The 23,600-nt window shown below is 35.0% G+C and overlaps 1 protein-coding gene across 1 annotated transcript in view; it reads left to right on the forward strand.

The window, feature by feature from the left end:
• Positions 1 to 23,600, forward strand: part of LOC148677640 (phospholipid-transporting ATPase ABCA1) — a 318,551-nt gene that overhangs the window by 236,941 nt on the left and 58,010 nt on the right. Inside the window, exons 33-36 of the mRNA XM_088613916.1 lie at positions 8,361 to 8,455; positions 8,937 to 9,042; positions 13,053 to 13,127; positions 14,318 to 14,487. Coding sequence (XP_088470042.1) covers positions 8,361 to 8,455; positions 8,937 to 9,042; positions 13,053 to 13,127; positions 14,318 to 14,487 — 446 coding nt within the window. The remainder of the gene's footprint in view (positions 1 to 8,360; positions 8,456 to 8,936; positions 9,043 to 13,052; positions 13,128 to 14,317; positions 14,488 to 23,600) is intronic.

Here is a 23,600-nt window from a genome sequence, read left to right on the forward strand (position 1 = left end):
GAGCTGTAGTCCAGGGACCGTTAACAGTGCCTATTTATTTTCTCAACAAGTTGTTGATACTTGGAAAATTTACAGATCCAGCTATCTAGAATGTGCAAGGTGTACAAAGATGACATGCGGCACCTCTTTCTTATTTTTCCCCAGTTGTCAAATGCAGTGCTGCACTACTTTGTGGCACTGTCAGGTGGTGCAGCGAAGACTTCAATTTCCCAACCACCGTGCCACTGTACTGCCACGCCCTCTGCAGCCAGTGGGCACTCCTACTCTGTCCTGTCCCTAGTTTCCTGCCTGCTGTCCTTCCGGTTCCTCTCTTTCCCTGGGGCTATATATTTCCGGGTCTTGCACTCTGCCCTCGCTCAGCATTGACGTTCGGATGTCGGATGTTGAATCTTAAGTTCTATCTGATAGCAGATACTACAAATATTAGAATCCCCTGACAGCAGGGAATATTTCTAAAGACAGAAAGACAATGGGCTATTAGAAAAAAAATATTTCTGGGTCGATTTACATGATAAAGACATGTGTCATGCAATTTTAATGCCAAACAGCTTTTTGCCAACTAATGTCAATGTTTAGACCAGGGGCAGGGAAATTCATGCTCCGTTCATGGAATGTAATCCCCTTTTCAAAAAAAAAAACTATACAGCTATATTACCTTTTAAAATGTATTTATAAAAGATGTTTTATTTTCAAGAAATATGATAATTAGACTTAGAAGAAAGCATTCAATGATTAAATATTTTAGTAACATCGAATGCACCAAACGTGCCATTTGACCTGCTTTGAGCAGTGAAGGTCTGAACGTGGCATGTTGAACAGTACTCTACTTCAGTCTGGTTTCCGCTGGTGTGAATTCTGATTTGGATTCTAGATGGCCATACTGTATCTGTAAAATGAAAAGTTCAATCACCAAACAAATTCTAGAAACTTTTCAGTCTACAGGGGTTGCATTTAGTGACAAAAAAAATTCCTTGTAATGTCAAATGAGTCTCCTGTGCTCATAGTTTAAATTGGTGTACAGTATATACAGTAGTGTTATTGTGATGCAGCACTTTGGAGTACTGCATACAACTCTGGACCTATACTGTAACTAGAAGGTAAGAAGTTTAAATCCCACATGGGACATTATTTTTCTTTCACTAAGCAAGACGTCTTTCCCACTGACCCATTAAAATGCCTCGCTGTACAAATGTCATTTGCCTTGAATTAATGTGTCAGCCAATTAAACTAATAATCTTTCCCAAACTGTGAACACCAGCTATAACCAAAGTATCTATTGTAAACAACTCTATTGTTTTACAATACAACTCCATTGTATTTACATTAATCTCATTCTCAATTTTACACTGTGTCATCTAGAACTGTCAGCTGAATTCATGTCAAATGTAAAGGTTAACTTGTTAAATACACGAGATCGTGATGGTAGGAGACATGAAATACAATTGTTTTATTTTAAGAACCATAAACCCAGGAGTCCCTCCCCTCATTTACAGAGAGTTTAATTAATATTTCTATACACAAATAATAGTAGACTATTAAAAATTGTCAAAAACATTTATTTTAATTTAAATAATGTTTTCTCCTTTTGAAGGATAAAATAGTTTTATAACATTTTAGTTTGATGTGTCAGAGGTAAAATATTCTCTGAGACTTTAAGTACAAATGGTTTTATTCTGGGAAAATTAATTAAATTTGTGCAAGTGCACTGATAAAGTTCAAACTAGTTGAAGCTTTTGGAATTTTCAAATATTTACTGAATTTTAATGCTGCATAACTCTTCAATATCCTGTGGATTTTGCATCCTATTCTGTAATGTGTATGTTTACACACTATTCAATTATACTGCCCTTACAGTACTTGGTATACTTAAAACCTTTAGTCCTTAGTAAATTAGGTATATTTTGATTTTCTAGTAGTGGGCAGTGCCTTCTTGCTTAGTTCTGTGACTTCATGACAAAGAATGCCCACAATTAAGAGCAGTGGTAATGTTTTATTTTGCATATTGTATATGACTGTTATCATTTTTTTTTTTTTGTAAATCCCTGAAGCACCTTAACATTTTATGGTGTGTTTGTAAGAACAAGTTTTAATGTATCTAAACATACAGTCTTTGATTTATAATTTGTTGATGAATATGTATGATCATTTACTTTTTATGAGTTTTATATCCTTTTTTTGGATTTTACATTTTAAAATGCACTGCGTTAGAGCATGTCACCTGATCTACAGTGGCTCAGAAACATTGGATTCTCCTAGAATAGCATCAAGATTAGCACCAGTGTACAGTATCTTGCCTTCTCATAACCTAAAGTTCTAAAGCGACCAGTTATCATAACAAACCTTAGGCATTTAGATGTTAGAAAAAGCTAAAATATGTTGATTGCATAAGTGTCCATCCCATCAATATGGCAAATTAATTCAGGCACTCAAAAGTATTTTACTAGTCACACATTAGTTTGCCTCTGTCTGCATGCAATAAAAGCGGTTCACATGATGTCAGAATTAATAAACTTGTCTCTTTTAGGGCCGTCAGTCAGTTATTTCCTGTAGATATTGGTGCCAGGGTGTTGCTAGCATTTAACTTATTTCACCCTTAAGATTGTCCAATTTGACCAATCGGCTTTTAACAAAAATATTCCCTTAATAATCTTTGTATCTATCATTTATAATTCCCAGAAAGGGGCATCATTGGAAGAGATGGGCATCCTTTTGCAAGTATTTTTTATGCTGTAAAACATTTGTGAGTATATACTGTATAATAGAAGAATATTATACTGTATATCTTTATCTGGGTTTTAGAAAACAAATCTGCACATTCTACTCCTATACAATCTGTAATATACAAACGTATGCTCCTTTACTGCACACCTTGGGAAAGTTCATCCCCTGCCTAATTTACAAAGAAACTGGAGCTGCTAGAGGTGTAATTTGGTATGTTTGTCTCACTTGTCAGGGTGTCAGTAACATCAGTGAAATGAAGGATGAGTTCTTGAAAGCCATTTGTATTGTCCCGTGGGGCAGAGGCTGTTCTTTCTGAAGTCACTTATTCTTGTTTAAGAGGGGAGGGCTTTTCTCTGGGTACGTGGCTTGAATAACATTAACAGCTAAATTACAAAGGTTGTAATAGCTAGGGGGGATTGTTGTGTTCTCCTTTTTGATTGTTGTTTTTTGATTGTTTAGAAAAATAAATAAAATTATAATATCTACTGTATGTGTTTTTAAAACACAGCATATATAGAAACACAGCATATATAGAAAAAGGAAGGAACTGAGGTTTAAAAAAATCATCAGTTTTGTGTAGTATTTCTTTGGGGCAGCTTAAGGAACAACTGTACGGCATAGAGTAGAATATAGAATTTTAACATTTCACGCTTCAGCAAAACATACAAACTTGGTACTAGTGGTATCAGTAACAGATTTTCCCAGCACAAATTCAAGAATAATAGTGAATTTGTCTGTTTATTGCAGATTTTAGATTTTCTATCTTCTCTTCATACAGTATATTGCTAATACTAATGGTTAAACCTAGATTTTAGCATTTGTATTGGGCTGACAGCTGTACCCAGCTGACCCCAATTGTGAACAACAATCTCAGGAACACCTCAAAGTTCCAGGCCCACACAGCCCTAGTGAGCTTCAGACCTGAAGACATAAAAATATACTTGTTGGGAAACTTGAATGATGTTACTATAACTATTATCTCTTAGAGTAACATGATTTTAACAAACCCTAACCCTAACTATACAGTAGGTCAGAATAAGGAGCTATACCAACTGTAAAAGATCAAATTGAGGTTAATTCCATGCTGAAATGTAAAGAGATTTTTTTTATTTCTGTTGTTTCCATTCCTCACTTTCTTTTCATGATCAAAAATGACCCATGAGGTTATTTTGTTTCTTCTTGTATTAAAGGCTTCTTCCAAGAGAGCTGCTTGTGAGAATGTGACCAATCTTCATATGCAGATACAGTACCTGCTGTGGTTTGGATTTAGTATCTAGTGTATGTCCCTGAGGGTTGCTGTCTCACAAAAGGCTCTTGGCCAGTACAACATATGGCTACGTAGGATTTATGCCCAGTCCTCAGCTTCTTTATAGGACTTGTAACTCATACTAATAGGATCTATTGTTTTGAAAAAATCAAAATCAGGCCATTTGGTAATATGTTAGGAAAAAATATTTAACAAATCTCTTGACTGACTCCATGGATTGTTGTAATATATGTCTGGATTCTGCTTTAATAATTGGTCAAACTTAAAGTTTAAAAGAGTGTCTTTTCACATTTCCTATTGATCTTCTTATGAGTATTATTTAGGCATGAAGTGTAGAAAGAAAATACTATTATAAATAGAATAAAGTGATATTCATAGCAAAATGAGTAGCAAAAAAATGAAAAATATTTTGAAACAAGTGTTATTTAAGGAGCTATCAGGGTTCTGTTGAGAAATCTGTAAAAATTAACCTTATTCATTAAAAAGGCATGACTTTTTAATGGATTATGTTAATGGAACTTATAAGCAAATATTTACTGAAGAGAGGAAAAAGGAGTACATTGAAGTGTCAGGAATATTAACTCCATCAGAATAATAAAGGAATATCAGGGCATCAAAACATTTTTGTAGGTAACCTCAGGTGGGACTCTATGTAAAAGTATAATCACCAGATGAAAGGACTGCACTTAATAGTGAGTTTCATATGAGACCTTGAGAGCACACTGCCTGGAGCAAACAGCAAAATGACACTTGGTTACAAAACTGACATGCCAAGGGGGAGGCACAATTTCAGTTCCCCCAAAGCACAGCTGTGAAGAGCTGGTTGCTGCCAGCCATGGAAACAGAGCATATCATCCAGCTCAGAGCTTGAAATGAAGCTGAAATCTACAGTTCATATCTTTGTTAATAGGAGAAAATGTTGACTCCATCAGGGGAAAAAATCAAATGCTAGATTCCTGGAGGCATGATTCACAGAGCTTTTCGAGTAAAATGCAACATGTGCTGATTCTGTCTCAAACGCCCTGCATTCGTATGAGCTCAGAGTGACTCACTGAATCGCATGTGTTGTCTAGACACCCACGCACATTCTCCCTATTCCTCTACTGAAGGTCACCAGTTTAATTGGAGATAAGTGATCAAAAGAACTCTTTACGGTATTTCCATGGGGGTCTATGTGAAGTGAATCTCTCTTCTGAAAGTGTGAACATTAGATTTCTTGTTGTCACTATCTTTTTCTGTTGGTCTTTCTGTATGGTACTTTCTGTTTAAGTTGACAATTTTTTTCAGTTTCCTTGCCTTCCCAGATAAGAAGAAAAGTAAACTGTAGATACTAAAATTAATGGAAATCCAGGCACAGGTTGTGAAAAGTAAGATGGCAGCAGTGAGCTCATGGATTGATGCAACGTCTGAAGTGCTGACATGCTCAGATGCTAATTATTCAGCACTTTATCTCAAACCTAGACCTTGTATTGGGAAATCAGCAAGTACAAAATGTACTGAATAATCACACTGTAAAGGCAGAAAGTTTGGAATGTTAAGTGGTCAAACTAAGAGATAGTAAATAGAATACATTTACTAGAATATCAAAAAATGTCTACATAGTGGGTTGAATGGAAAAGAAGGAACTAAATGGGACAATCTGGTGAGATTCCTGATAAAAAGCATTTCTTATGTGAAGTCCAAATATGGCACAGCCAGACTTCAGCATGGAAAGAGCATATAAGGTATATGGAGACTGAGCTTTAGGAGGCCGTGACAAGCTTCAGGCATTAAATGTTTTATACCATTTTTTAAAAGCAGGCAATCTTGCCCTTTTTGCTCGGATAAAGTATTTGTGATGCATTTTTATCCAGCTTACCGTCCAGAAGAGAAATACATTTTTTTCAGGAGTGCGAAGTGGATGGTTGGTGTACGCTTTTTCTGTTGTTATAATTTCGCCATGGTTGCAGACAGTATCCTTGGTACAGAAGGCAAAAGAGTTAATTAGATCTGAAAGGTTTGCTTTGCCAACTGTAATGGAGTAGAAAGGTTAGGGGTATTACGTTTGTGAGTAAGGTTAGACTTAAGCCACCTCTGTTTTGGGGAGAGTGTCAGCTCAGAGTTTCAGGAAGAACATACAAACTCCATGTAAATAGCACTTCAGAAGTGCTAACCATGATTCCACTGTTCTGCCCAAGTGAGATCTTATTGACTCTTAGTTTTGACCCCAATTAGGTCCTATTCTGCCTTAAATCATACATTCTGCCATTGATGAAGGTATATTTTGGGGGGATGTTAAATACTGCAGTTGTGCAGTAGCTATACTATTGAAAAATTAGAAACTTTCACTTTTACCTTTTCTAATTTTCTCAGGCATCAACATGTTTGCTAATGCACTATCATGTTGCCTGGAGGTCTATATGACTAAATTACAATAGTCCACCTAAGAGACAGACTTTATCAAATGTTGTCTCCTATCTAATGTGAACCATCTTTGGCATGGCAAGTACTCACAGGTCTTGGGTGCTGGTGTTGATTCTGGACAGTGGATCTTGGCACTGTCTGGGTACAGTTTGCTTTTTTTTTCCTGATAAAGACAAGGGTTTTCTCTTTGTCTCGCAAAGTCATGCTGGCTGGGTTATCTACTGTAAGTTATTACCTCCAGTGGAATTTCATCCCATCCATTGTTTTGTCCTACCTAGGAAGAAAAACATGAACTGAAAACAGTGTTCTTGCACAAAGTATGAAGCATAATTCAAAACTCAATATACATCAGTTATAGCAAGAAAAAAGTTAATTTTTTTAACTACAGTACTTGATTTAAAAACAAACTCTTCTTCCAGTATACCTTTTTAGGCCTTAATCCATCAATATTTATTTCCTCTTCAGCTCTAGACATAAATAAGAACCTGCAACAAATTTGTTCTAAATAAATTGCTTTTACAATGGTACTCACAACATCCTATCCTCTCTTTTAGTGACAAATTTTAAATTCATGTTTCCTAGTGACAGTAACAATGATAAGCACAAAGAATGCCATTTAAAAGGAATAATACTCAGGCCAGTCATAGATGAGTAAACCCCATTATATGTTATAAATATGTATTTGGGAAATGTGCTTTAAAACAAAAGAACTTATGGATTATCTGTTCTGAGTAGAGAATTAATTACCGTGCCATTGGTTTGCATATATCTATATCATTATATGGCATTATAAGGTGACTAATAGAAAATGTTCAAACAAAGCTACTCAGAATGAAGCTCTTTCTAAACAATTCACTCAGCTTGTGGTATTTACATACAGCTATTGCAATAATCCTGGAGGAAAAAAGATTATGAAATGACAATTTAGATCTTAGTTGTTTTCAGAGCTAATAAAAGTTTTCCACTATTGCTGAAAATAGTTCTAATTATCATCATAATGCATCCTGAAAGTAAGCTAGATTTTCATGTCACATTTAAAGCATATGCACACAACAGAGCTCTGTCTTCTAATTATGTGTTTCAATGTGCCTTTTTATTCAGAGAATGTTTAATTAAAGGTTGTGAGCTACACAGCCTGTCTCAGGTTAGAGTAGGTTCTGAGTGCAACTCTAATTGACAATTATCTCAAAATTAGAAATGTGCCTGTACAGTATTTCAATATTACAGATATGCACATTTTTACAGTAATATTGTGCTTCATAGTTTAACAGTATTTCTCAATTTACATTTTTTTACAAAGTGAACGTCATAGGTACAGTACTGTATGTACGTATTGTGTGCAACTAAGCAGACTGTGTACTGTTGTTGCTGTACTGTATGTGTCACGGACTTGAAAGCTTAAAATACATCTTGAAGTTCTAATTTTCTATTAAACTAGCAGACATGACACACTACTCACATGAGGCTTCTCTTTTTTCAGGCTCTATATTACTATTCTGTTTTGCACTTTAACAGAGAAATCATCATTACAATAACTGCAGCCTGAGTATAATTGGGTAAAGCAAATTAAAGCTTAGCAGATGGCATCCAAAGGTGTTTCTTGGTCATTAATCCACCTTAACAATACATTTTATGTTTGAATTTGGCATTCGTATTTTCACGTGTTGATTTTGATGATGATGATAGCTGTAATGTTTAATGTTTTTAATAATGAAATTCCACCATCACAAAATGATGATGGACATTCCTTTGTGTCCTACCAGACAGTATACTGTATACAGTAATTTAATATTTGTTGTGGTACTGCATCTTTATATAAGTTGTTTAAACATGAAACTCACAGTTAAATAAAATTATTTTCATTTTTATTTCAAATATTTATTGAATGCTTGACATTGGTTTGAAAGAGAGGGCATGTTAACTTCAAAGTTCTTCTTTCTAAAGTCATTTTCTATGTTTTTTTTCCTAGAGGATACAGAATACTACAGATACCCTTCAGAATTTGACAGAGAGAAACATGACTGACTTCCTCTTGAAGAACTATCAGAAATCAGGGAAAAACAGGTATATTATTTCAAAACTGTCTAGAATGAACAATGGAAAAATCAAGTTGATGGTGCCTAACTTTTTTAGGAAAAATAACTTGTTTTTGAGGTACCCTGAAACTACAGTATGTAACTTCAAATACTTTTCTACCTTTTCTCAGTTTCTTCAGAGTGTCTTTTTTGTTAAAACTGAATTATTTTCCCCCTTTTAAGATTATATTTCTTACCAACTTTCATTATTCTTTGCATTTCTTTTCCTATGCATTGTTCATCTCCTTATCTACGTGGTTATTTCTTTGCTATTTTATATTATTAAAGAACCTTTCACATTTACCTGGATTTAGTTAGTTTTATTACCTGGTGAGTATGCTTTTTTTCTGAACTACACATAGTTTAACAAACAACCTAATACTGAAGATTAATTCTAAACTTTGTTGAGGAATCGGTGCAGTTCTTTTGGAATATTATTAAAATGAGTTGCACTGTCTTGTTCCCTAAAGATATGGAGGAATTTCAGTTGGAGGAGTCAACTCGCAAGTCAGACTAAATGAGACTGAAATTGCAGCTGTTGTCAGGGAGTTGAAAAACATCTTTAACTCTTCCGAGGTATGAAATTGAAATTCTGAGGTGAAATCGCCAGGTGCCATACGATACAATAAGTGTGTTGAATGTATACAGTAGCTGTAGAGTAGTTGTACCCAATGTTTAAAGAGCTGAGAGAAACAATGCTAGAGAACATGTCAGATCTACAGAACAGCAGGGTTATAGATATTTCTAAACTAAATATTAGAGATCTTGCCTAATACCATTTATCCACTATTGCACCTGACACACACACACGATTACTTGATTACATGTTATTTATGTTAGGTTATTACATGTTACTGTTATTGCTATTGTGTAACTGTCTATTGTCTTATCTTCTGTCCTATTTATATACTGCACCTGAGTGACTAATGAGAAACACTTTTCATTATACTATGCACCTGTGTAAGTTTAATGACAATAAAGTTGAATTGAATTGAATTGAATACTGTAGTCTGCACAAAGCCACCTGGGCAGGGGTCAGTTCGGGTTTGAGAACACTTCTATTTCAAGGTAGGGCAAGAGCACAGCAATTGTTGATAACTGTGAAAAAAATGTAATTGTCTTGATGTGGTGTTGCAAAGAACCATAATATTCCATATACAGTATGTTATTTGGCTACTCAGCCATTTTGTTGATGTGGATGCATCTTTTTCAAGAAATGACTGCACAAAATCCTTGGATCAGTTAGCTACTATCAGATGGGTGGAATGGACCCCTCCTGTTTATAACCTTTCTTATGTACTGTATATTGTTTTATTTCTTAAGACAAAAATATTTTTCTTTTTTTTCTTTTACACCAACTATAAGAAATATGTCCTATTTAAGTCATAAATTTATTCAGAGGTTCAGTGTTGGGGCAGAGCAGAATTCTAGTAGCCACTTCAAGTTCAAAGCATTGTTTTAGTAGAAACAACAGTAAATCAGTACAGAATAGATTAATAATGAAGAATAGTAGTATTACTGTATGTGTTAACCTAGTATCAGAAGCTGACATCAGTAATATTTCTGATTCTCTTGTAAACTGACAGAACAAATTCAAAAGTGATTTCTTCCTTGTTGTTACTGTACATCCGTGCCCCAGTCTAGATTTCTTCTAACTTTAATTCAATTGTAAAGTAGGGAAGCAACCCAACAAAATTAAAACAGAATTGGCTGAACAGGAATAGAGAGGATGCCATTCAGTTTACTATGTTTCTTAATCTTGATTAGAACTGAATTCATAAAGTTATTTTTTTTTTATCTTATGACTTAATATTATGTCTTCCAACAACAAAGATCCAACAATAAAGATATCTCAGATATTTTATCCCAGAGGCAAGTTGGCTGGAGCACCTAAAGAACAGTTTGATTAGGAGATCTTTGAGCCAGTTTTTGTTTTCTTTGCTTATTTTGCTACTTTCGCTTTTTGACATCATTCTGACATTTTTGGGATTCAAAGTTAAGGGATCCTTCCCGGATATTCTTCTTCCACCTGGATTTGTTAAAGATGATAATCTCCCAGGGGTTCACATGGGAGAAACAAGAGCCATCATCTTGTCTGAACTTACAAGGTCTCGCTCTGTTATAGCCTTCACCAGTCTGTCTGGTGGATGACTCACCATTTACAAATCACACTCACTGATGACTGACCGAGCTTGTGATTTGCGAACCCGTTATGAGGAGCACTTTTAGTCTGTGCTCCACATTGATTTTCAATGACTGCAATGCACACATATTTCAAGGTGTCAACACAGCTTTCTTTCTTCAGTTTCAAACATCTTGTGCAATATGAATTCCAAAAGCCTAAACTGACCCTGAAAAAATGTTGACATGACCTTTGCGGAAGTAGAGACCACTAATGTTTCCATTAAATGCCTGGTTGATAGAGATATAGTTTATTTAGAACATATTATCATAGAACGTTTGTTTTTGACCACGTATCAACAGTCTCTGTATTATGATAGTTAATATTTATATTATAGTTTCATTTAATTCTATATCTAGTTCTTGAAATTTTGTGAAGTTGCCACTTCATGCTATAATCAAATTTGATTTGATTTGATTTTTGATTTGATTTGATTTCTTATTTTTATTTCATGAATTCACTTTTTCACACAGAATGTGTTTTCTATTCTTGTATGTTTATTCATGCAATACTAGTGTATTTCACTAGTGAAACTTCACTATTATATCCCTGAGACTGTCTTTTGTAATTATTTTTATAATTATGAGATTGTTCCTTTTAAACATGCTTTTATTTTTCATGGATATTGGGTACAGAAAAGGCACTTACTTTTCAAGTTTCACAAGTTGCATACTCTCCCATATATACTGTAAGTAAGTTTTTGTTCCAGCTTATAAACACTAATAAACCCCTGATGTGAAAAAAAAGTATCTTTATCCAAATGACACCAGAAAAACACCATAAAAGAATTATGTAGTTTACACTGCGTCCACCCTTTTCCCAGTGCAGTTTAATATGCAATATAAATATATTGATTTTCTGCTGCATAAGTACAATTTGTATATGATCCCATAGCTTGAGCGAAAAAATGAAATTAATCAAATTGCTAGGTAATAGGATTTTATGGGTTTCTCCAATAATAAAAGAATTTTTCACAAATATTTTGTTCAGTGAATTATGGAGCCATGGTGTGCCCTCAAGAAGCATTATGTTTAATCTCTCACTCTGTTTCCTTTGCGTTATTGCTGTCCTTGAGGAGTAAAATACATTTGGGATTTGATTAGCTACTGTAAATGCCAGCTGTATTTTCTGCTCTTTTTACATAATGCTATGTCTAGTTCAAGACATACATCCAGTCTCATAGTTAATCTTGAAATGAGCTGTCTTTCAAATCTCTACCTTAAATCTGGCAAACTACAAACTACAACTACAACCTTTTTATTTCCTTCTGAAGAAAAACAAGTGAACATACACTAAATAATTCCACATTTATGCAAAGAAAAGCTCGTTGGCACAACATACAAAGCTAATTACCTAACCCTCTACTTGAATCTTGAAGTGAAGATATTTTATACATTTGCTTGTCCTTATTTTTCATAGTATTGCTAATGCATTCAGCTGGAAGTTTGTAAGGATTAGAAGTGAATGCTAATGCGTTTCTAGACAAGATGATATTCAAATGTTATTACCATAAAGCTAGAATCTGTTTAACTATGAATAGGATGGGATGCTAAAAGTTTGTGGGTGGAGAAACTGAGACTCAATAAATAATGACAATCTCTACATTAGCTTGCAGGCTAATGCTTCAAGTATTCTTTACTTAGAATGTGTATTATACTTATATAAATAGAATATAAATAAAACAGGATTGGAAAGATTATCGATACTTGTATTTCAAATTAAATATCAGGATTATTGAGCTTTTTGGAATTGGAATTTTAGTTATTTTAAATTCTCTTATTTAGGACAATGGCATATTCCAAACTCCTCCTATTTGGTTATCTAAAATAAAATATGAACAGCTTTTCTTTTTTTGTGATATAGTAGTAAAGCAAATTCATTTTCATGTTTTCGCCACAATACAATTAATTAAAACAATTCTGACCATTAGTTTTTTAAATATAAAGCCTGAATATTCTAATCTATTGTACACCCCATGTCAATTGTGTAACTGTACAGAGATAACACAACACTTAAAACAGAAGAAATATCCATTATTTACAGTACATACAGTACCTGTCCCCAGCAGAGATTTATTTTGTAAGCTTTGTTTTGTATGAAAACTCTTTAATCCTAGTACAGTATGTAGGAATTAATAGTATAAGAGTGTAGCATGCCCCTGAAATTAAGTCTTGATGTCAGTGCTAGATTCCAGTAGGATAGTCATTGAAACATCTCAGAAAGATACAAAAAGAGCACTGTACAGCATTAGTAGATGGTGTAGGAAAAACTTGTAATAACTACTAACCAGAAATGTCTAGAAAAGCATTCGATTCTGTAATTCTCACTCTGTTTGCATTTCAAATGTACTGTAGATATGCTTTCCCATGTGTGAGCAATTAATTTGTTCATTTATGTATCTTAGATAAACATAACTGAACAGATAGCCCAGGATGCAGAAATGTTCATGAAGAAACTTGGAACAAAGAATAATGTCAAGGTACTGTACCTATTTAAATTATATTTTTGTGCAGTGAAAAGTTTAATATGATCTAAAAAGTCTCAGTGAAGAATATGGTTTTCCAATATACTGTAAATATCATACAGTACAACAATATTATTCCCTCTTTTTCAATTATTCTATTATTTTCTCTTAGGAACACCAGTAGTGCCTTGTACATCATGTGAAGGATAATATTGCTTTAAAGAGGTTTATGAATGTTCCTTCTTTTAATGTATTTTGATTTTTCAAATATCACTAAACATACTGTAGGATGGGAAAAAAAATCAGACAAGAATGCAGTGCTCTGTTGCTTAGTCTGGTTTTTGTGAGCAACATAAATCACACAACACAAGTAACTTAGCTTTTTAAACTTGTGAGCTACATTAACCTGATGTGCTGCAGTTATCACATGGATCAAGTCTTCTGGACACTAAGACACAAAAAAAAAAACTTGGAGGCATAGATGTATACCAGAATAAATTGGGGTTTTGAGCTTTTCAAATTATTTTTTGATTAAAATGGTGACTTTCTTGCAATGCAGTTTTAATGACAACATTCTATCTTAACAATGAAATGTGATAATAATTTTAATACATACTGTATGCTAACTTCTTCTAGAGGAGCAGAAGAATGTTTTAGCAGAAAATGTGTACAACCTTTTTAGTCCATGTCAAAACATGATACAGTCTTTGAATAGCATACTAGGACTTCTCTTCAAGGAGGCTTTTCATTTTTCAAAGAGGAATAAAGACTTCCAAAAATTAGATTCATTTGAAGATGTTCATTGTTTTAACCTACTTGGCTGAGGGCAATCCCCTTGGCCATAAGACAGGAGGCTGGGACCACCACAGAGGGAAGAGCTGACCAAGGGGCGGCTGCAATGGGAAAGATGGAGTGGAGGGTGGGGGAGAGAGGCGAAATGTGTGAAGTGGAATATTTGCATATGACTGTAAATATTGCTTCAAGAAATAACATGAAATTTCTAGGATTTAGACCAGCTGGGGCAAAAGGCTTGCATGTCGTCATCTCTCACAAACTCCTTTTGATAACATCCAGTTACTGACTTATTTTACCAATGTACACTAAGTCAATAAGGCCATTTTCACAAGTTCCAGTTAATATTAAATTAAGTTGTTTTACTTGCTTTGTTTTAAACAGTATGCTCTTAAGGCTTCTTTTTTTTGCAGGTGTGGTTTTACAACAAGGGGTGGCATGCTATGGTTTCTTTTCTGAATGTAGCCAATAATGCCATCCTGCGGGGGAACTTACCTCCTGATCAAGATCCCAGTGATTATGGCATTACAACATACAATCACCCCCTCAACCTCTCCAAGGAGCAACTATCGGATGTAGCTATGTAAGTGAGTTCTGCTTTCTGCCTCTTAATGCAACTTGGAAGAGAAGAAATGTGAAAAAGAATCAGAATTAGAGGGTGAAATAAATGGGTAATGGGAAACCTTTTTGTACAGTATCATTGCCTTATACAAGGGAGAGAATTTCTGGGTAAGTTAAATCACAGAATAATGTGCGTGCCTACAGTATATCCCTATATACAGTAACCTACTGTATAGGGAACCTACAGTATATCAGTGTGTAACACTTACTAGCTTTTGTATTCCTCAATTAATGACAATAAATGATTTGAATTTCTTGGAAGATTAAGTTAAGACACAGAATATAAATTGTCCAAGATATCAAAAATGCACAAGAGAACCCTGCGTACCTTTGTGCTAGTTTTTAGATTGAGTCTTTATCTGAATGAATGAGAGGAACATCTTCATGTACAGCAAGCTGTCGAAGAGTATTCAATATGTTACGTAATGCTATTTAAAAAAAAAAGTTAATTAAACCATTGTTCCTGGTTTAAAAGGTATAGATAATCAGTCTTACGTTATAGACTGTGACACAACAATTGCCCATACAAATACAGTATAATACTTAAATATTATTAGCCATACAATACACTACTACAATATTAAAGTACATACAGTATATTAGTACACCATGTACCATTTAGTACAGTTCTGTCCCAGACTTTGTTGTTATTATTTGAGTGTATACAGTAGGTTATTCGGTTCATTTTATGATCTAATTATTAAAGTAAATATATTACAATAGACTAAATACCTAAGGCACAGTATATGTATCATTGCATAAAGCATATACAGTAGCACAGAGTGGGAAGGCACATGATACACAAGATGTAGTCACTCAAGAGAACAGGTAGGCAAAGATGAGTGACCAATGAGCCTTGTAAAAGGTGTAACACTTGCACAGAATTGCATGTCAAGAGGTACAGATAAATGTGATCTGACATCAGCCACAGCCTCTGTGTGAATGATGTGGGAACTGGTTAATGTGAAGAAAATAATATGCACAATCATTGGGAGATGTTATTAATGGCATAATGTCATTGAGAAATGAGTACAAAATATTGCAGGCAGAACAGAAAAAGGGGTAAGAGGGCGATAGATAGGGATATTAAAAGGGATATTAAAATGGAAGCTACAGCAAATTAAATAATGAAAACTTTCAGTGGTACAACTGCAAAAGAATCATAAATGAAGTAAAATGTATCTACGAGAACAGTAGGAAGCCTACAGAATGAAAAGTGAATGACCAAATGAATATTTCACTTACTGTGTGTACTCCCCAAGGAAGAAGTGAACAATATGCCTCAGGCAGCAAAAGGACAATGTTCTGTGTCAAATGGTTTTAGTATAGATGAGGTAGACATATTTTGGTACTAGAAGCCATCATGATTGATACAGTAAATCTCCAGGAACTGAAGATATCCTACTAATGTACTTATGGAAACAAGAGATATTATTCATATGCCACTTACATGTATGCAATTCTTCATTCAAGAACTGCTAATATAGTCTCCTTCCATAAAAAGGTGCAAAATGGAACCAGGTTTAGACCAGTGTCTGTTCCCTGTTACATGTAGGGTTATGGAAACAATAATTGGAATAAAACTAAAAGATAACCTATATGGAAATGCTGGGGGATAGATTGGATTTAGAAATGTTACGACTTGTTTAACTAATTTATTAGAGTTCTTTGAACAAGAAAAAACAGTATTGAACACACAAAGAGCATTTGAAACAAAGCATTTATTTACTTAGGATTATGATAGGTTCATCATATAAGATCTGTCCATCTACAGTATCTATTTTCTAACTGCTTTTATCAGTTCAGGTCTCTGGGAAGCCGGAGCCTATCCCAGCAAACAAAGGGCGGCGGGCAGGGTGCACCTTGGACAGAACACCAGTCTTATTACAGGGCAGATATCCAGATACATACGCAAGAACACTCGCACCTAGAACCAAATTTCCCAAAAGCCTTATTCTTAAACTTATTTCTATAGAGAACTGGTTGATAGACTGAAGAAATGGAACGTGAGGGGATGAGGGGGTGCTCAGCTTGGAGTGATGTAATATGTGGGATAGCAAAGGGATTGTAATAGAACACAAAAGATTGTTGTAGTAAGGAACAGATTAACAAACCATGTTGGGGCGATGTGGTGGCTCCGTGGGTAAGGACCTGCGCCAGTGGCTAGAAGTTTGCCGATTTATATCCTGCGGCCGGCAGCAGAATCCTATTCCGTTGGGCTCCTGAGCAAGGCCCAACTGCTCCAGGGGTGCTGTATAAATGTATGACCCTGCGCTCTGACCCCAAGCTTCTCTCCCTGTCTGTGTGTCTCATGGAGAGCAAACAAGGGTACGTGAAAAGACAAATTCCTAATCCAAGAAATTGTATATGGCTGATAAAGCGATCTTTAGCTTTTGAGATCAATTAGCTACAATAGAACCAAATCAGGTTAAATCAGGCAAATGTCCTCCTCTCATTTGTAATCATTTGTATGTTCTTATGTTCTAAAAGTTCCTAGGATAATTTCAAGTTAAAGTTTAAATAATTGATTTTCTTTTAAACCATTACAAGCGCAGCAATGAAGCAAAAACCTGCGGTTTGTGGAGGAGATTAGGAGGAGCTTTTTTTAATCTTAGTCATTAATTTGTCCTAGGATGATGAGCGTCTGAAACAAACTACCACAAACATGTTGTTAAAGCCAACTGTCTTGAAAATGTTCTATTTCTGATTGAGAATGTTGACATCAATTGACTAAAGAAACCAAATAAGACAGATGTACCAACCAAGTTAACACTTGTGCAATCTGCAAAAATAATTTAAACAAATTCAAAACACCTGACAGGTCAAATTTAATGTAGACAAGTACAGAGTGCATGCAAATAGCAATAAAATTAACTATAAATATAAAATGGGACACACTGGGCTCAAAGAGGCTGCTTATAACAGATCTGTGTTGACATCTTTTTCATCTTCTAGACCAGGGGTGCACAACCTTTTTTAATGTAAGATCTCCTTTTTCATTTGCCAGTACACCGCGATCTACCAGTGTGAATTTGAAGCTCTAATTTAGGAAAAACAGACGTTGGGCACATAAGTACAATAACAATACCCATCACTAAAATGACAGCAAACAAAAGCAAGTGACTCATGCTACAGTGAACAAGTAATGTTCCCCATTTTAGAAAAAAATAATAATCTACCTTAATGTGAGCATTGGCACTGAGAAGCTTATTTGAGAAAGCTCGTAATTATTATTTTGAACGTGTTGACACTGCTGATCATGTCGATTACATTTTTATTTTATCCCTGCAGCTCGAAATTCAGCTCATTCAGAAGTTCAGTCACGTCTGTGAGGGATGTTAAATCCAGAAGCCACTGGTCATCCTCTAATTGGGCATATTCACCATGTTTAGACGACCTGAGAAACTCTTTGATTTCAGGCAACAGCTGTCTGAACCTTGACAAAAATGTTTGTTTTTGAAATCTCCAAACAGCAAGTCAGCAGCCTCAGCAAACGTTTTTTTTTTATTACTTCTAATTACGATCCCTGAATGACTTTTCGTGTTTAGCCAGGACGTGGCTCACACGGAACGATGCGATGATTGCCGCTTTCTCTCTTGTATTAGGCCTCGCGAAAACCGACTGCTGCTACTTTAGTTGAGATGTTAATTTTTCTACTTTTCTTTACGCAACTCACTTTTAGCGAGAAAGTCCACATCATGCGTTTTGTGTGCAGTTTTGCAATGTTGTTCTATATTTCCCTTTTTCGCGTAGATGCTAGCATTGCAGATTTGAATGCGAAAGTACAAAATAATAATCATGCTTCCATTCCTTGTGGTAACAGTAAGTTTTCAGTCTTTTTGCTTCATCATTTTCGCTCAGACACTACAACTATCAAATAGGCGTTCTAAATTTGTCACGGCCAGTCTGTTTTGCACCACTGTGTACTGTAGCGAATGTAGCACAACACACAACAACTTTATTTACAGAGCTCCTGTAGCCTTTTTTCCAGTGTCAGCCAGCACTCAGGGAAGAGACGCTTACAACCCATTCGACAAGGGTTAAACACACACACAAGGGAAGTAAAATGTATGACATTACTGTACGTGCACAGATATTAATGAATTTCTAGGCTATTAAAAAAAGTAAATTGCCAAATAGCATAATCATAGCATAGTCATTTATTTTTTGCCATTCTTGCGATCGACTGGTTGGGCACACCTGTTCTAGACCATGTGGAGAAGCAATAAAAAAGAAAAACGAAAGTTATGATTTGGAGCTAAAATAATAGAAGTTAAAACAAGGGATGGTATGTTAAATTCTGAAATGCATTATTAAGATCTAATGTAATGTATTGTGTTCACGTTTTGTCATTGTGTTAAAAATCATCTGGAATTAGTCAAAGGAAAAACAGCCAGGTACATTTCCATGCTGAGAAAAACATTTACAGTATACTTTGAGAGGCTGAAAGTAAATCTAGTCTCAAACAGAAAAGAAAAACCTTATGGGATAAACGGTCTCCTCTCATTTGCAGACTTTCTTAGTTTTTATTAAGCTATTATTCTTATTACAGGTGTTAAGATATTTATTCAATATTTTTGACCACATCAATCCTCAAAACCTGTAACATTTACAGAAGACCTACATTTTTTTTAACTGTATGCAATATCACATCTTCTATACATCTATAAGAAAAAAAATATTTTTGTCTAGCAAATGTAATTGCCTTCATGATGGACCATTTTAAAATTATTTAACATCATAGAGTATTCTCCCCAGCACAATAAAACACAGCTCCGTGCTCTGAGTTCCTGCATATGTTAACGTTTTAGTAGAGTGGTTCAATGTGATTGACAAGAGTAAATCAGAAATTCTGAGCGGAGCACAAGGATAATTAATGCAGATTGCACTCTGTGTAGACATAGTAAGCCCATTCTCTCTTATGGTCTTACAGGCCACAAGCGATTTATTAGCAGTGATCTATGGATTAACTTTAAATTCTGCTGCCTTGTGAAATTAATGTCAGAAGCAAAAAAAGCTAATAGAATGAATGCAAGAGTGCATGAACCAGCCAATTTGCTTCACACCATCATGTCATTTCATGATACCTTTTTATTCAAGAGGTGTCATCTGCAGACTTGTGGTTTTAATGTGCTCAATTGCGTCCAAAGTGTGAACCCTGTGGGATCATTGACCTAGTTCACATTCAGTCTGCTTTCTTCTGTCTTGTGCAGTAAAATTAAAAACGAAAGCCGCAGTGAGACAAAATGAAAATGCAGCTATCAGATGAGCAATTTGAGATATGACTACCACGACGTTCATTATCTCTTTGTTGCATAAATAAATCCTGGCTTTTATTATTTGTTATCTTACTGAGGTAGCCATTGCACAAAGACTTAACATATTAGACAAACTCTGAGATTCAAAAAATCAAATACAGGCACATGATAGGCTTCTGATTTCTAACTGTAATAACAGGAATACATTGAAGGAACTCTCACTCTGCAACAAGTAAGGCTTGGGAATAAATTATGTTTTAAAGACAAATGATATGTGGCCTTTAAGATGGTGGTAAAAGCCCATCAGAATGCTTTTTGCATTTTACTTTGCAGAGAAACACAGAAATCAAACCACAGCACTAGGCTACAAATGTGGCAGAACGTGCAGGTATCCAGGATTATGTTGTTTCCACAACAAATAGGAACCTCAGGACGCATACTGTAGAAATCACATAACACAACGACAGAGGTTTTCTGCAATTGGCAAAACAGATGCTAGCATTTCTAAATGTTTTAAAAATACTTTTTTGTTTTCTAATGAGCCTGGGTTTTTACAGTTTTCTCATTGTAGGTACAGTAGGTATGCATGTGATTCTGTCTTACACATGTGTAGCAATTACTATGTACAGTATCACCTGAAAACAATTAAAAAAATAGGCAGTATGTCTGAATGACTTAAAAGGTTATGGGTGTGATATTTGGCAAACTCTATATTAATAGCTGTCTGTGATGGAATTTGTCTACTGTATCTCATGATTGCCTGTCCAAGCATAACAATATTTTCATATTTGAATGGAAAACTAGGAGGGAGGACCATCACCCAATTCCATTTACCTACCTACTGTATAAGTATTAGGATTCTAGAGCTCCCATTCACACATTATCACCTGCATGACTTCATCCTATCATCACCCTAGCAACTTCCTGGCTCATCCTTCAAGAAAACCGTTAGTGGGTCCAGACACGTTGCACTCATGGTCAGGTGGCCATAAGCTCAGCTTACAGCTAATTCACATCATGTCTCTGCTCCATCTTAAGTAGGTTTTGGCCTGTCTACTCAATTAAAATGTTTCGCTCCATTCTATGCTGTTCATGCAAAGATGAATATAGGCACTCATAAAGTCTGCTGTGGTCTGGTCTCCAGACATGAATTCCAACCTCATGTACAGTATATGCTTCAGGCCTCCAACCTTCATGCTTCATGCTTCCAACCTCATATATACGCTTTTTCCTGTGAAACCGCCAAAGTAGACCCATATTCTGGAAGAGTTACATACATACAGTATACAGGTACAACATACTGTACATAGATTTCCTTGGCGAGGTATGATCTGATATCTTGCAGGCTAGTAATTTTCATCAATGTAATAAGTAAATATAAGTGTGTTCCATAAAAACTGGAACCAAAAAGTAATATTTACATTCAGTTTTTGATGTGTTATGTGCAGTTCCATAATAAATAGTTGTTTCTGCACAGCTGGGGGCCTCGTTGCTTGTATCAGGTCCATGTTTAATAAAAGAAGGAACATTTTTCTTTCACAGTACCTCAAAAAGAACAAAAACACAATTCCCCACAGTTATCTCTTACTACTGCAGAAACTTGGGGGATATTAAATATTAGAAAATCTGATGCATGTATATTTTACTGTGAGAATGATAGATTCATATTATCAGTTCTATTGAACAGGTATAGTTTTCATGGGAATATCTCTGCATATACAGTATACATTATATATATATCTAAAATCTGCAGGTATACATATTGCATTTAGCATGATTTCACTTGACATTTACAGTAGCATGACTTTATAATAAACTTCATTTTATATTGTGCTTTCAAAAAAACATTCAAATAATCACAATACAACAAAAGTGACACTATTAGAAACACATTATTGCACAAAATTTAAAATAATGAATTGAATTGAATTAAAAGGTATTCTATATTAAAGTTTTAGGACAAGCTTTAAAGATGTTGAAAAATCGCCATGATCTAACATGGGCTGGGTGGTCATTCTGCAAGCTTCTGCACAACAGATCAGAAAGCATGGTCATCAAAGTTTCTGAGCCCAGGTTTCAGTGCTAAATTAAGTACAGAATCTAAAGAGCACAAAACTCTTGTATGTCTATGTCTATGTATAATCATAAGATTGAGCAGCAATATTTTAGATTGTATTCCAAAAACACACAGGAGATCAGTATAAGAAGTTAAACAAAATGAGAAATATTCTCCCACATTTGAATTTTAGTTAATACCCAAGCACTTGACTTCTCAGCATACGGCAAACTTATGAACATGCATGGATGCAAATAGACAAATGTATGTAGCAGCTTTTTTGGGGGGAGTGCCTGAGAGAAATAAGAGTGGGAGCAATGCTGAGGTGTGAAGATGAAAAAAACATTTTCACAACACTGCAAAGATGTGCCTCAAATGCAAGATGAGACAAAAATGAAACTATGATTCCTGACCTGAGTATTTAGACTGATTCCAACTGTGTCTAATGAAGATTGACACAATCACAAAGTTTATAAGAGACAAATCGAGTAAAATGTTTTCTATCAGTTAAAATTTAAACCATGACAAAGAAAGTTAAGATCTTGTAACTAAACAGAAAAGACTCAAAAACAAATGGTCAGAAATACCAGGTTAGATAATGGTGTATATTTACTCAGCATGAAATATAAGTTATGCTTTTTTAAAAGGGGAATAATAACTGCACATTTAGTAGCCCAGAGAATACTTCCAAATCTAGAAGATTGATTAATAATACTGTATGTATGACAGTACCACACACAAACACAACAGTTAAAACAAGGGCCTAAACCATACAGCTATATGGCAGGGTAATTTCTATAATTATTTCAGATATCCCCTGAGAAGAGACAGCATGACATTCTGCAAAGTGAGATGAACTTAAAATGCTCGGAGGTGGAATCACAAAATATGATCTGGCTTCTGATATCAGTTTTAAAGTAAAACAATTAAGAACGCTGATTATTTCTGGTCTGAAGACTTCATGAATGGCACTCTTAACTGCATTTAAGAGATGATAAATGAGAAAAAAATAGTTCTAGGATTACTTTCCCCTACTTTTATTAGCTTCCCCAAAAATGCTGACCTAGTGGCAGTCAGTAGACTATTATAAGATTGCTGGTTTTGTTCGAGGGTAAGTAAATGAAGAGATAGCCCAGTATCCCTACATCTGTGTTCAAGTTTATCCCCGTGAGATTTCAAAGAGTGAAGTTTGTTGTTATACCAAAGGAAATGATGCATAAATTAGACTTTACTATGTTCTTTCTGGAGCTAAACAATCTAAACCACCACCAAAGGTGGAATTGTAAAGCATATTGGAGTCATCAATACTAGCTGGCTGAGGGGCACTGACAAGTGAACTTAAAATGAATTGCAAAAAGAAATATAAATGTATGTTGTGTATCTATACAGTATGCTTAGATTTCAAAGTTGATACTGGAACATCCTGATTAAAATAAATGACTATATGACCTACTGTATAAAATATTATCCATATAAAATGGAAAACAAATTTAGGAAAGCATAGAATTCTGTTGGAAAATAATTGCGATGACAGATGACAGCTTATGTGAAGATTGAAAACTCCTATTAGGCACCAGAGATGAGAAAAGATCTGAAAACTCTTTAAAGAACCAACTTCAGTGGCATGCATTCAAATGCTATAAAAATTGGTACAGTACAAGCAATGGTCTATGAGGAGTGTTAGGTTGATGTACAACCATCAAATTCTGCCTGATGCTAAGCCAACATTTGCAACATTTGAACATTTGCTAAGCCAAGGTA

The sequence above is a fragment of the Lepisosteus platostomus genome, chromosome 1 (genome assembly GCF_059453375.1).
Source record: "Lepisosteus platostomus isolate fLepPlt1 chromosome 1, fLepPlt1.hap1, whole genome shotgun sequence".
NCBI lineage: Eukaryota > Metazoa > Chordata > Actinopteri > Semionotiformes > Lepisosteidae > Lepisosteus > Lepisosteus platostomus.